Source organism: Syngnathus typhle, linkage group LG7 (assembly GCF_033458585.1).
Source record: "Syngnathus typhle isolate RoL2023-S1 ecotype Sweden linkage group LG7, RoL_Styp_1.0, whole genome shotgun sequence".
Taxonomy (NCBI): domain Eukaryota; kingdom Metazoa; phylum Chordata; class Actinopteri; order Syngnathiformes; family Syngnathidae; genus Syngnathus; species Syngnathus typhle.
Genome location: NC_083744.1, coordinates 11082701 through 11095241, shown reverse-complemented (window position 1 = coordinate 11095241; position 12541 = coordinate 11082701). Strand labels below are relative to the sequence as shown.

At 41.5% G+C, this 12541-nt stretch overlaps 3 protein-coding genes across 4 annotated transcripts; 1 reads left to right on the top strand and 2 right to left on the bottom strand.

Annotated features, from left to right (window-relative positions):
- Positions 1-51: 51 nt before the first annotated feature.
- LOC133157448 (calcium and integrin-binding protein 1-like) lies at positions 52-1571 on the top strand. The gene is made up of 7 exons (XM_061283971.1): positions 52-205; positions 461-495; positions 608-707; positions 795-948; positions 1032-1150; positions 1217-1305; positions 1383-1571. Exons 1-7 carry the CDS (start codon positions 155-157, stop codon positions 1402-1404), a joined length of 570 nt encoding a protein of 189 aa, XP_061139955.1. The 5' UTR covers positions 52-154; the 3' UTR covers positions 1405-1571.
- Positions 1560-4831, bottom strand: LOC133157445 (RCC1 domain-containing protein 1-like). The gene is made up of 8 exons (XM_061283969.1): positions 4533-4831; positions 4254-4436; positions 3964-4129; positions 2732-2853; positions 2554-2661; positions 2173-2304; positions 1926-1955; positions 1560-1834 (listed from the first exon to the last, which is right to left on the bottom strand). The coding sequence occupies exons 1-8, from the start codon at positions 4729-4731 to the stop codon at positions 1680-1682; spliced, it is 1095 nt and encodes a 364-aa protein (XP_061139953.1). The 5' UTR covers positions 4732-4831; the 3' UTR covers positions 1560-1679.
- Positions 4824-11332, bottom strand: unc45a (unc-45 myosin chaperone A). 2 transcript variants are annotated; one of them, XM_061283967.1, is made up of 19 exons: positions 11173-11332; positions 10877-11069; positions 10228-10403; positions 10052-10141; positions 9802-9969; positions 8973-9141; positions 8629-8799; positions 8288-8459; positions 7870-8170; positions 7699-7793; positions 7482-7623; positions 7096-7236; positions 6817-6944; positions 6661-6727; positions 6458-6571; positions 6265-6380; positions 5796-5913; positions 5555-5710; positions 4824-5486 (listed from the first exon to the last, which is right to left on the bottom strand). In XM_061283967.1, exons 1-19 carry the CDS (start codon positions 11194-11196, stop codon positions 5199-5201), a joined length of 2829 nt encoding a protein of 942 aa, XP_061139951.1. In that variant the 5' UTR covers positions 11197-11332; the 3' UTR covers positions 4824-5198. The 2 variants fall into 2 exon arrangements, with proteins under 2 accessions (XP_061139951.1, XP_061139952.1); XM_061283968.1 differs by lacking the exon at positions 11173-11332 and having other exon boundaries at positions 10953-11069.
- Between the last annotated feature and the right edge of the window lie 1209 nt (positions 11333-12541).

Sequence of the window (12541 nt, the reverse complement as noted above, 5' to 3'; positions counted from 1 at the left end):
ACCATAGATTGAATGATCTTTTGGACTTTAGCTAACATCCGTACGTGGAGCTTGTCAAGCATGAAATGGTTAACAAGCTCACCGGAAGTGAAGCGACAACACGGTATTTATAAGACAAAAAAAGTTTAACGTTGGAAACTAACTATAGTACAAGATGGGGACAACAGCGAGTCAACTTGGAAAGGATTTGCTCTCAGAATACCAAGTAAGTGACCAACTATAAAAAACGCGATCCCGTCCTGGCCGATTTCCTGCCAAACAAACACTTGTTCCACCCAGCAACGTTAGCCAACTTAAAGCTATTTTAGCGCAACCCAAAAGAAGCAGCCTTCTACGCCAATTTCCAATTTGAAACAACAGTGGTGTCTCATAATGTTGAATCCGAAATCAGAAAATGTTGCTAACACCATGTACTATAGGATTTCCAATATTTTGTGGGTGACTGTCATTCTACTTTCAGGAGCTGACGTTTTTAACAAAACAAGAAATTCTTCTGTAAGTGACCATTTGCATGCCACACGCTGAATATATTTGGTGTTTGAATGGCCAGGATTAATACGGTAGCTGCATATGTAACACAATATTATGTTGTGGCTATTAATACCAGGGCGCATAAAAGATTCACTGAGCTGCTCATGAAAGATGAGAGAGACCTTCCAAATCCCAGGGTGCCCATGGAGAAGATCTTCACCCTTCCAGAACTCAAGGTACAATGTGTCACTGCTCATATAGCGGAGTCATTCATCTGGTTAAAAAAAGTTTCGCAATGACCCTTGTACTTGTTCCTGTTTCAGTCCAACCCATTTCGAACGAGGATCTGCCACGTCTTTTCAACATCCGAAGCGAAAGATGGAAGCCTCACCTTTGAGGACTTTCTAGATCTTTTGAGTGCCTTCAGTGACTCGGCAACACTGGAAATCAAGTCCCACTATGCATTCCGTATATTTGGTAAAAATGTTGTTAAAGAAACTTAGCATGTGATTGGTTTATTCAAAGCAATAGCATATTTAATGCTATTTTGTCATCTTTAGACTTTGATGATGATGGAACTCTCAACTGTGGTGATCTGGAGAAACTGGTCAACTGCCTGACCGGCGAGACCAATGACACGAGACTAACCCCCGAGGAGATGAGACAGCTCATCAATAACGTGAGCGAGATCCTGCAATATGGACACAACATAATCAAACGTGTAATAATACCGGATGTCGTTTAGATTCTCGACGAGTCGGACATTGACAAGGATGGAACTGTGAACCTCTCAGAGTTTCAGCACGTCATTTCAAGGTCACCGGATTTTATCAGGTGAACATAAAAATGTAATTAAAAATGTGTGTGCCTTTGACAAATCAATTAACATATTTCTAAAATATTCTCCACAGTTCCTTCAAGATTGTGCTGTGAAGACAGAAATTGACCACCTACATTTATTATTGTTTAATCAGTTATATAAAGTAGTTATTTGCTGTAAATTTCTATGGAATTTATTGACTTTACTGTTATATGTAAAACACCTATTTGTAATTTTTAAATCTCTCTTTATATTTCCATATAAAAAGTTTTACAAAGTTGTCAAGCTTTTTATTGAGTGTATACAACGTACTGTAATTCAAGTCTTAAATTGTCACTTTGTACGATACAGTGCAAAGTCCATGTTTAGCAATAGGATACCATAATATTTAAGAGGCAGTTACTTCCTCCTTGACGACAGCAGCAAAAGTATTCCATGCCCCACACGTCACCTCGACAACACGCATTCGTTGTTCACTGAAGAACTCCACACGGCGCGGCTCATCTGAACAGGATGTCTCGTAACCAAGCTGACCGTATTGACCTGAGGAGAAAAACAAGGAAGTTACCATCTCTCTTGTAAATCAAATGTAAATTATGTATGCTGCGAATATTAGAGTTGGACTCGAACTCACCCCATCCCCATGTGTAGAGGTCACCTGTAGCTAAAATGAGAAAGATCACATTGAAAACAGAAGTCCAACCCCCATTCAATGTAAAAAAAAAAATGTCTCGTGTGAGTTTGATGGTTAAGAAATTGTTTGGAAGTCGCAATCTTAAAGAGCGATCTGTGCTCTCTGCATGCTCTGAACCTAGTTTTCACATGTACCTATTGGGAGTAGTAATTTCATGCGGACATAGGGAAGTGACATCATGACTTACATGTCACAGCAGCTGTGTGACGGGAGCCACAGCCAACTGTCTTAATCTCACACGATGGAGTAACGTCCAGTAGTGCTGGGAATGCCTGGATAGATATGAACACTTCTTCGTCCTTCTCTCCCTCCGGTGTGTCTTTACATAAAAACAAGTTGGCAACAAGAGTTGAAAGATCTGTTAAACATAGTTTCATTTGGAAATTCTTATTTTTAAGACAACTATTGTGATACAAATGCTGTTGATATTCTTCATGCTACATATCAAGCATCATGCATGCAAATGTGATTTCAGCAGTAAGGTAAGACAAGTGAAAAATGATCACAACACACATTGGAATGACTGACAGAAAATAATCCAGCATTTTAAATATTTTACATAACCGACCTGCTTCCTTTTGACTTTTTTGATGTTGCTGTGCCCTCCGAGCAGCTCGCGAGGGAAGTCCAAGTTGGCCACTCTCGTTCCAGCCCCACACATACAAGTCACCCCCGTCTGTAAATACATTGCAATACCATTTGTGGGCATCCCTGATTACACTGGCAGCATCACAAGTGGTTCTTACCACTAATGCAGACAGTGTGCCAGCCTCCTGTGGCCACCCAGCTCATGGTCATGCCCCAAAGGGCCTCCACCACTCTGGGCTGCTCTTCAGATGAGAGGACACCGTGCCCTAATTGACCGTGACTGTAAAGTAGTTAAAAAATGATACAATAATGGTGTTCTGCAGAGCAGGGATACCAAATCTTTAATGGGACATTTTACTTAAAAAAAAAAAAGTTAACCGTATGCCATCTCGTTGAATCTGTCTTTGTTCATGTAATTAGGCCAGTGAGGTACACTACTGTTCAAAAGTCTGGGGTCACCCAGACAATTTTGTGTTTTCCATGAAAACTAACATAATTGCACAAGAGTTTTAAAGTGTTTTCTAATCATCCATCAGCCTTCTAACGCAATTAGCAAACAAAGACAATTAGTGTTAGGGTTGACAATTTATTTTGATCGTATGATTATGTTGAAATGTTTATTAGAATCATTCACTGTTAAAACTTTCCACCTTCCCTTGACTCGTTAAAACTTCCCACATTCCCTTGAGTTGTTGAAACGTTCCATGTTGTGCAAACGTTCTTGCTTAGTTTGTTGTCTAAAGATGCTCCACCAGTATCTGTTTATAAAACTTTGTAAAACAAAGAGATAAGACCCTCTGCACTGACTAAATTAGTTTGCAGAGGCGTCCCAGAAACCTGTTCACCCTCACCACCACCCTGTTTTCTCTCAATAAATAGACTCCTGCAAGAGGCGAAAGTCCGACTGCTTTCAGACGCTCTTCTGTGACACAAGAGTGATGATGGCTTTCTCCGCTTGCAAGCGTAAAAGGGGCAAACTGTCTCTCATGTGGTTCTTGCATAAAAGGTAGTGAAGAAAACTATCAATTAGACCACTGGAGGGATGGTTGCTGGAAATGGGCCTTCATACATCTATGTATATATTGCATTAAAAGTCAGATGTTTGCAGCTAGAATAGTAATTTACCACATTGACAATGTATAGAGTGTATTCCTGATTAATTTAATGTTACACTCATTGAAAAATAGCCATTTTATAATAGCCAAAAAAAAAAGAGGACATTTCTAAGTGACCCCAAACTTTTGAACCGTAGTGTACACACTGTAATTATTCCATCTTCTGTGTATCCACTTATTGCTGGTGATTTACTTATTTATTGTCAAAATATGCAAAAACGAGGCTTAGAAACACTGCGCGAGATGACCAAAACTGACAAGTGTCTGAGTTATACCTGCCCAGTCCCCATGTGTACACACTTCCAGAGGCACTGAGGAGAATGCAATGCTCTGCACCCAGAGCCAGCCTGGTGGCCTTCAGGTGCGGAGACAATGGCCGATAGAAGGGAGGTTTTATGGCAATGTAACCATCTGGGACTAAGGGCAGATTCGGGGGCGTACCTGGAAAGCATCAAAGTGTGATTTCAGTGAAGATGTTGATACAAACACCCATATCTATCCAGAGGATGGCGCTATGGTGAATAGCGTCTTCCGTTTATACGCCACAGACTACAGCAATTATTACCAGCGCTTTCGGATGGAGTTTTGACTTCCATGCTCCATACTGGGGTCTTCTTCTCGTTGTCCAGGTCCCATGATTCAATTCTGTTTGGAAAAGCGAGGATTAAGAAAGACTCCCCGACAGTGGCGTCCGTGCACCCTGTCCCACAAATCCCACTCGCAGCGTTGAAACCTGCCAAGCACACACCTGGCAACACAGCAACGTCGAGCCATTTTCAGTGATAATGCATAAACGTAATTTGTCATTTTATTAGCTAAGTGAAACTTTTCATCGGTCGCTCACCATTTGCGTGAAGAGTTGCGCTTCGACTCCAGCTCGCTCGGAGTCCCCTTATTTTTCGACAGCAGCTTCCGTCAACATGACACTTGAACTCAAATGGCGTTATGACTTTAACCCTGTTGGTAGTGTCGTCGTCTGTACTAACAGGTTCACATACATGTATCTGTCCGAAGGCGTTGAAGCCGAACCCAAACCAGGTCATTAGAATGACTTAAGTTAGGCGACTCCAGCAGAACGTCAACGATGCAGCTTCCCACAAAATGACTGGTATTGCGCATGCGCATTCACAAAAGGTCACGACTCACTGGTAGTTTATTGTGGAGTAATCCCCGAACACACACGAGTGTAAATAATAGTTAATAAAAATGTTTTGGGGGCAAAAACCTAAAACATGCAGTGTCAAATTATTGTATAATTGTTTGAAAAGTGGACCACTTTTTTGTGCATTAGTGTACATGATATTACAAATATACATATTTTGATAGTGTGATAAATACAGTACTTTTTTTTTTTTTACCAAAGTATAAAACATTGTGACAAAATCATAACATTAAAATGTCATTGCTGCTTCCATTACTAAATTTAGGAAGTTCTTGGTCTTTTAGGAGTATTTCAGCAGGAAAAACGTTGAAATGGCTGAAATGTTCAGGTACTGGCTATTGCTCTGATTTAAGCTTTAGTTCCTTCCTGCATGTCCTTTCCCTCTTTACTCATGATGATGCCGTACTCCATTGCCTTATCTAGGCAGTTCTGAGCTACCTTTGAGGCTGGTACTGATGTGCCCTGTCTTCCCTTTGTCAAGACGAACAGAATCTCCAGGACTTCACTCTCAATAAGTTTCTCTGCCAGACTCTTCTCAGCTCGCATCATGTTAAAAACAATGACCGCACCGCGATGACACAAGTCAGTTATTTCACTGAGTAGCAGTGCCTGCAGGATCTCCAGCCAGTGGGTGGTCTGGAAAAAGACGTGTTGTGTGAGTAGCAATGTGACGGTCACGGTGAGAGACACGAAGCTTTGCTCACTGTTGTGGTGATACGAGCACAAAGCTCAGGCTGCTCGCCAGTCAGCATGGCTAGTGTTCCTGAAGCGGCTCTTCTCAGCCTTTCGTCGTCCTCGCCACAGTAGAGTACAAGGAGCTTCAGGCGATCGTTGCCAGTGGCAAGGTACAGCTCTTGCACCTGATTATGCACATCAGGCGCAAACACACACCGTTAGGCTCCCGAGTTCAGCTTTTCAACACGTGCATCTGATTGTTTGCCATACCTCTGTGCTCAGGATGAGGTTACACATGCACTCTGTGGCAGCTGCTCGGACCAGGTCGTGCTCCTCAAACATGTAGCCTTCAATTTTTGGCACAGCCTTCTCTTTTATTATCTTTTGTCTGCGGGGGAAAAAAACCCATTTCAACGAAACAGCAACAAACCAAACTAAACTAAATTTAGTTTGATCAAGATACATTTAGAAAATCAAGAGAACACAAGCGGACTAAAACAATTAAAACGGTCTTCCAAACGTTCTCTTGCTTTAGACTGGTGGCAACATTTACTTGTACTTAGTTTGCATAGCAAAGTTTCCTCTAGTCACATTTTGTTGTTAAAAAAATATGATGACTCTGGTAAAGTATACTTTGTGTTCATATTATCAGACCTTTAGGCGAACAACTACAAATGACTGAAAAAATTGAATGAATTCATGTCATTTTCTAAGAAGACACTTCCCCCTAGTGGCCAACCTGAGTCTTTCACTGATTCCAGCCAAGTTGGTCAGAGCCATGAGTGCCTCAAAATTCTGTAGCAGGGTGCATTGAAGATTTAAGAGACTGACAAGAGGGCGCACAACCTCATAAATCTGTAATAACACAAGATCAGTTTAACACCAAAAATATAGTTTTAAAAGCAGAATTACATGAGTGGATTTATTTTTACCCTTTCTCCAGGGAAGGCAATCTCTGGATTAGATGTGATAGTAATTTTGGAAAGTGCCTGTGCTGCTTTGACCTTTCCTACATCAGTGTTATCAGTTGTCAGTGGGATGAGAGCCTATGGTGGAAAACAACATTTGTACATTAGATTACATGAGACCCTAGGTATGGGCTCAACTATAAGCATATCGATGTACACCAATATACCTTTCCCCCACCCTGGGCTACTACTGTGCCTCTGTCTTCTTGTCGCTCCACTAAAGCCAAGAACACCCTGATGTGAATGATGACAAACAGACTGAGTAAATGTACACAATACACACACACACACAAAAATAAAAAACGCTCCGACCAACTTCATACCTGGAGATACATTCTCTACAGGCATCTGTGAGAGCCGGACTCTCATGTTTAACCATACACACTAATGCCGAAACCACTCCAGCCTCCAGCAACTTTGTTAGCCGCTTCTCCACATAGGCAGCTGCATCCTGACAGATGACAAAGTTTCATATGATTTAGTTTTACACAATAAAAACTACAGTATGTATGGAATTCTGTTCAAGCGTTGGATCTACCTACTCACAAACATTTCAGGAAAAGAAGCAGACAACCACTTTTCAAAGGGTATTGAAACGTTACCTTGGGGTGCTCCTCCGGCACATGCTGCTTTGCATACTTAGCCAGCTCGACCATCTGAGGATCAGGCTTTTCCACTTCATAGCTGTTTGTGCAGTTTACCAGAGCGGAGCCTACAGCGAAGAGTACTGTTTTGTCCTCAGACTGCAAGAAAAATAAAGGCAAGAATGTTCACGTTATCCAAGATTGGTACAGTATGTGTGCTATACTGATGGTAGTCTCACATACTATGGAGCAGGAAAAAAAACTGATAAAAAAAATATATATATATATGTGTGTGTGTGTGTGTGTGTGTGTGTGTGTGTGTGTGTGTGTGTGTGTGTGTGTGTGTAACAAGAGATGATGTTTGTGTCTAATATTACAAGTTGAAAACACTTGTCAAATTAAACCTTTGCTAGTTCAAACATGGCCTGAAGAGCATTTCTGTCTTCAACAAAGTCCTCTTTCACATCAGCATCAAAGGTGAGATAGGCGAGGCCTTCCACGGACCATCGTCGGGACGTAGGAGGCAGCGACTCATTACAAAGCCACCTAACGGGAAAGTATTCGACAACCACCACTTAGCAACACAATAGTCCTAAACAGATATTCATCTGTTATTCTTACTTCCTGCATTGTTTGGATAGCTTTAGTGTGGATCCTTCGGCAAACTGCTTCATGCTGAAATCAGTCCCTCCCGCTGATCCAAGCTTGCACAACCCCTGAATAACCACAAAGGGCCATTGTTAGAACTGTTAGAAATTTAGAGACGTTGACGTTGTACACCGGTTTGCTTACCACCAGGGCTCTCACACGTATTCGGTCATTCTCGCTTTTCTTGTAGAGGTCCTTGAGAAGTGCCACACCATTGGCTGTGATGAAGGAAGCTCTCTTAGCTTTACCTGCTGCATGAATAAGAGCCTCCACTGCTATCTGCTGGTGAATCACATCTTCAGAGGCACATAAGGATATAACTGCATCCATCATTCCTGACATCTCCAAGGTTCGGTTGCCGACATCGCTCGGCCCTTGGAGGAGCACAGACACGGTCTGGATGGCTCGCAGCTTGCCTCCAAGGCCCGTTTGGGTAAAGTGTTGTCTAAGCCAAATATAAACAGCAATATGTGAAGGAAGTTACCATTTAGATATCGAGTGCAATTTCTCTGTTTGGTAACACAGTTGATTTGTTTTTGAGCAACCTGGGTTACCAACTCACCGAACGTAGTCTTCACACAGATTATGGAAGTTCTCCCTCTCCTTGTCACTTTGAAGATCGTCATACAGCTTGGTAAGCAAGACTGAGCAACTCATGTGGGAGTTCTCGGTAAGTGTTGGCCCTTCTGAGAGCTCAGGCACTGATGCAGCCACCTCCAAAATCTTATTCAGCCCTGCAAGAGTTGAACCAAGTAAATCCAAGCCACTACACAACATAAAGAAAATCTCTGAAGTTGCCTTTGATAAGGAGAAACCTCTATTTCCTCATTGTCTCTTACTCAAAAGACTCAAAAGGTGAAATATGGTTTTATAGAAATTAAATTTTCTTAAGAAGTGACGTACCCTGGTCAATCACCCATAGTGTCAGGGAGTTGTCTGGGTTTTTCAAGGACTTGCGGGGTACTTGTTTGACTAGAAGGTTGATGGCGTTGTCTCTTCCAGGTCCTGACACGTTTGACGCTGGCATCATCTCCAAGAGGTGACGCAACATCGACCGAAGCTCCTTGGATGGTTCTGTTTGAAAAATCCACACAGCCCACAAACATTGAATCCACTTTACCTGAGAGAAGGCACCTCGTCAAATACAGTAATACTTGAGAAACATGTTTCGGTTGTACTTGAAAATCAAATTCTGAGACTCTAAAATAAATATTAATGAAACAAAAATGACTTGAGTCCAAACTCACCAGGAAGTATAGCTTCCTCCTTTCCCCTGATCTCCCTCTTCATGCCCTGCGTGAGAGCCTCAAACATCACCTTCAGCAGGTGGCAGGTGGCCAGTGAAACAGCAGAGCCTCCCGATCCCATGATTGCACACAGTTGCTCCATGCCCAGCTCGTTCACTATTGCCATCGTCTAGGAATAAAAGCATACATTCCAGCATGAAGACCAGAAATGCGGTCTGTCTTTCAGTAATGCAGATAAATATGATAGTTCAGTATAAGTCAAGAAATTAAAACGGCACAGTTACAGACATAGGCAACAACAGTACACTGCAGTTTTTTCTCTGGATTTTCTCATACAGTTGAAAATGTATGGCAACTCGACAGGCTGTTTTAAATATTTGGGGAGTGGATCTATGCGGTGAATAAACTGCTGGTAAATACTAAAGTAAAAAAAGACATAGGGCCACCCTGAATGAATTTGGCATGTTCTTTAGTTAACTGTCTCATTTTTTGTCAGCTGTGTTAGAGCATCTTGACTGGAATTTCAAGACCCACAGTACTTTTTTCTCCCAGTAACTAACGCTAATTCATAACGTGCCTTGATTGTGGCATTTATTTTAAACGCCATTCGCCATTGACTCCATAAACTGAAAGTGCCTCAATTCTGCCATCTACAGGGATCTGCTCATCATAACAGTGGTTTACAACCTTAATTTCATAGTCAAGCCTGTGATTTAACTGGGACCCAGTCCAGGGTTTAGCCGAACTCTCCCAACTAAGTCCAGTATGACAGCCTCAAACAAAGACAATCAGTACAGAAATCGGCTGAAAGGAAAATTGTTGAATTTACTCTGGACTGATGCTCGGTACACAAGCCAACCAGAGTCCTCAGAGCAGAAAGGACAACATCCTCTAGCTTTGAATGAAGAAGCTGGTCAATCAGCTTCACTCCATCATTACGGAAGATCTGCTCAGCGCCTGCGTCTTCTCGAGATAACACCACCAGATTTTGGGCAGCCTGAAATCAGTCAGTTGACCCATATTACTTAAACGGTAGAAACACATCATATCATAGAGTTTTCCTGGGAAGGCAAACCTACCTTTTGTCGGTCAGAATCTTTCACAGATGTATCCACAAGGAGTGAGAACATCTGTTGCACACGTGCATCTGTGGAGTTTAACTGTAGTGACTACAAAGATTAAAAGCAAAAAATGCTGGTGAGCACTGCCTTTTTTCGGAAGATCACAGAATACTCCTAAGGGTATTTTACATCACCTTTTGATGGATCTCTGCCCCCAGCTGTCTGAGGAGATCCTGGAATGCTTTGTTTTTGGGCTCAAGCTGGGCACATGTCTGTGCATCCACAAAGGCCTGGTCAAAACGTCCAAGTTTCTGGAAAGCCTGAGCCCTCCGAAATCTGGCTTTCACATCGCTTGGGTCAGTATTGAGAGCTAAAAGACAAACAAACAAAGAATCAAATAACTTCAAGAGGCAACTGTGCACACAGAAACACTGGCTATACAATTATATTCATATGCAAAACCTAATGCAATCCAGTATCGGGTCTGTACTGTATATTAAAATTGACCTCTACCAAGACAATTATCCAAAGTTTTGACATAGAGACATATACATAGTGCAGTATACTATATCAGAACAGGGTCAAATTAAAATTATTGTACCAAAAGCATATGAGGTTGTCAAACGTGTTTATTGTACTCTCACCTATTTTTAAGCTTTTAACTAGGGTGGTTAAGTTGTTCAGCTATTGAATCGTGGGTTTCAGATTTTGAAGTGTACCAAATGAAGTGCCCAGTTTAGTGGGTGTGTCATTGAGGGCAATCTCTTGTAACTACAATTGTCTGATAGATTTTCCATGAATCAGCGTAAAACATCTATACGCCATGAACAAGAACCGTATTACATTTGGAGGCATCTGTCTCTGCCTTGTTATAGTCCTCCATTTTCAAGTAGCATGCAGATCGGTTGCGGTAAAGTACAGCGCTTTCTTGTTTGTTGTCACTCAGCTTCAGTGCTCTGGTGTAACAAGACACAGCACCCTGCAGATCGCCGGCCTTGAAAAGCTTGTTCCCCTCTTCCCTCAGGGCTGCAGGACCCTGAAAGCAAAAAAAAAAAAAACGGCCAAAAGAATTCAGCTCACCACTGTCTCCGATGTGACTCAAACAATGCGTCTGGTGTTTCGTGACCCAAATTTGTTACCTTCTCGTTTTCTGTTTCGCTCATCTTCAAAATGTTCCACACGGTTAGGCGTTGAGTATTTCACTTAAAGCTACTCATAAAAAGTACTCGCAAACACTTCTAGTAAATTATTAACGAGCTCCACTTCCGGGTGTACGGCGCGTAACGATGACGTTTGGTGTCGGACGCACCACCTCCATAGGCTGCAATACTATAAAAGGAAAACAAGCACGCTCGTACAATGTAATCAAATATTTTGGTTGTGGTTACATCCCCATTGTCTGTCCTCAATATATTCTAACCCAGATAGTTTTCATTCTTTTTGTTGACACGAATTTTGTTTGATAAATAAACATCTTTGATGAGTAGGGTAAATAACCAAAAAGCCATTGGAGGTCATTTAAAACCGTGTAAATAAAATAAGCATTCACACTCACATTCACACAAATAAAGAGTCTTCAATGAACCTAACCTGTGTTGAGAATGTGGGATGAAGTCTAAACAAAGAAAAACCCAAGCATGGGGAGAAGGAAAACCCAAGCATGGACAGAACATGCAAATGTCAGAAAGGCCAGACCTTTGTAACCCACCCTATTAAAATAACATAATTCAATTAGTAAGAGTAAGTGTTCCTTGGGGAAAAAGCGACTTATTATCTGATGTAAACAAAACATAAACAAAAAAAGCAGGTAAAAATATACAAGATGAAAATTCAAATATTATTTTGCCAAATGGTGAGTAGGCCTCCAAAGACATCTCACAAACAAACCATGTGCTCTTGATCACATTTTGTATTTAGAGATATACAAATAAATAGAAATCAAGCCGTTTTCAAATTTTGGGTGTTGATTAAATTTACTGGTTGAAGTTATAGATGAAAGGGAAGAAAGAACGAATTCGTTCACTCTTATTCACTGAAAAGAATCGTTCTCTTTGAACGGATCGTTCGCTCACGACCCAACACTAGACGACACCTGAATGCGACATAATGACGTATTAAGTGCGCGCCCAAGTAGCACCGGAAAACACTTTCTCTCCTGAGTATAAATGAACAGTCGAGTTCACAGTATAAATAATCCCTTTATTGTGATTAATAAGTGAATATATTTGAACACAGCCTGTGTCTGTCATCTCTTACTATCAGGTCCCGGCCGGTAGAACTTCTCGTGTTATCCGAGCCGAATACAAGCTAAGCTAGCGCTGCAAACATTGCAATCATCACGGAATTTTCAATTTTTTTTTAAACGGAGCTGATTAAACGCTATAATGACTCGCCACGGAGAAAAACTGCCCCGCTAGAGCCGTCTATACATACATAGCACGAGAAAAAGAAAAATACAGAAGAGAAATGTGTTATGATTATCAGTTACTGTTAGCGACATGGATTGTT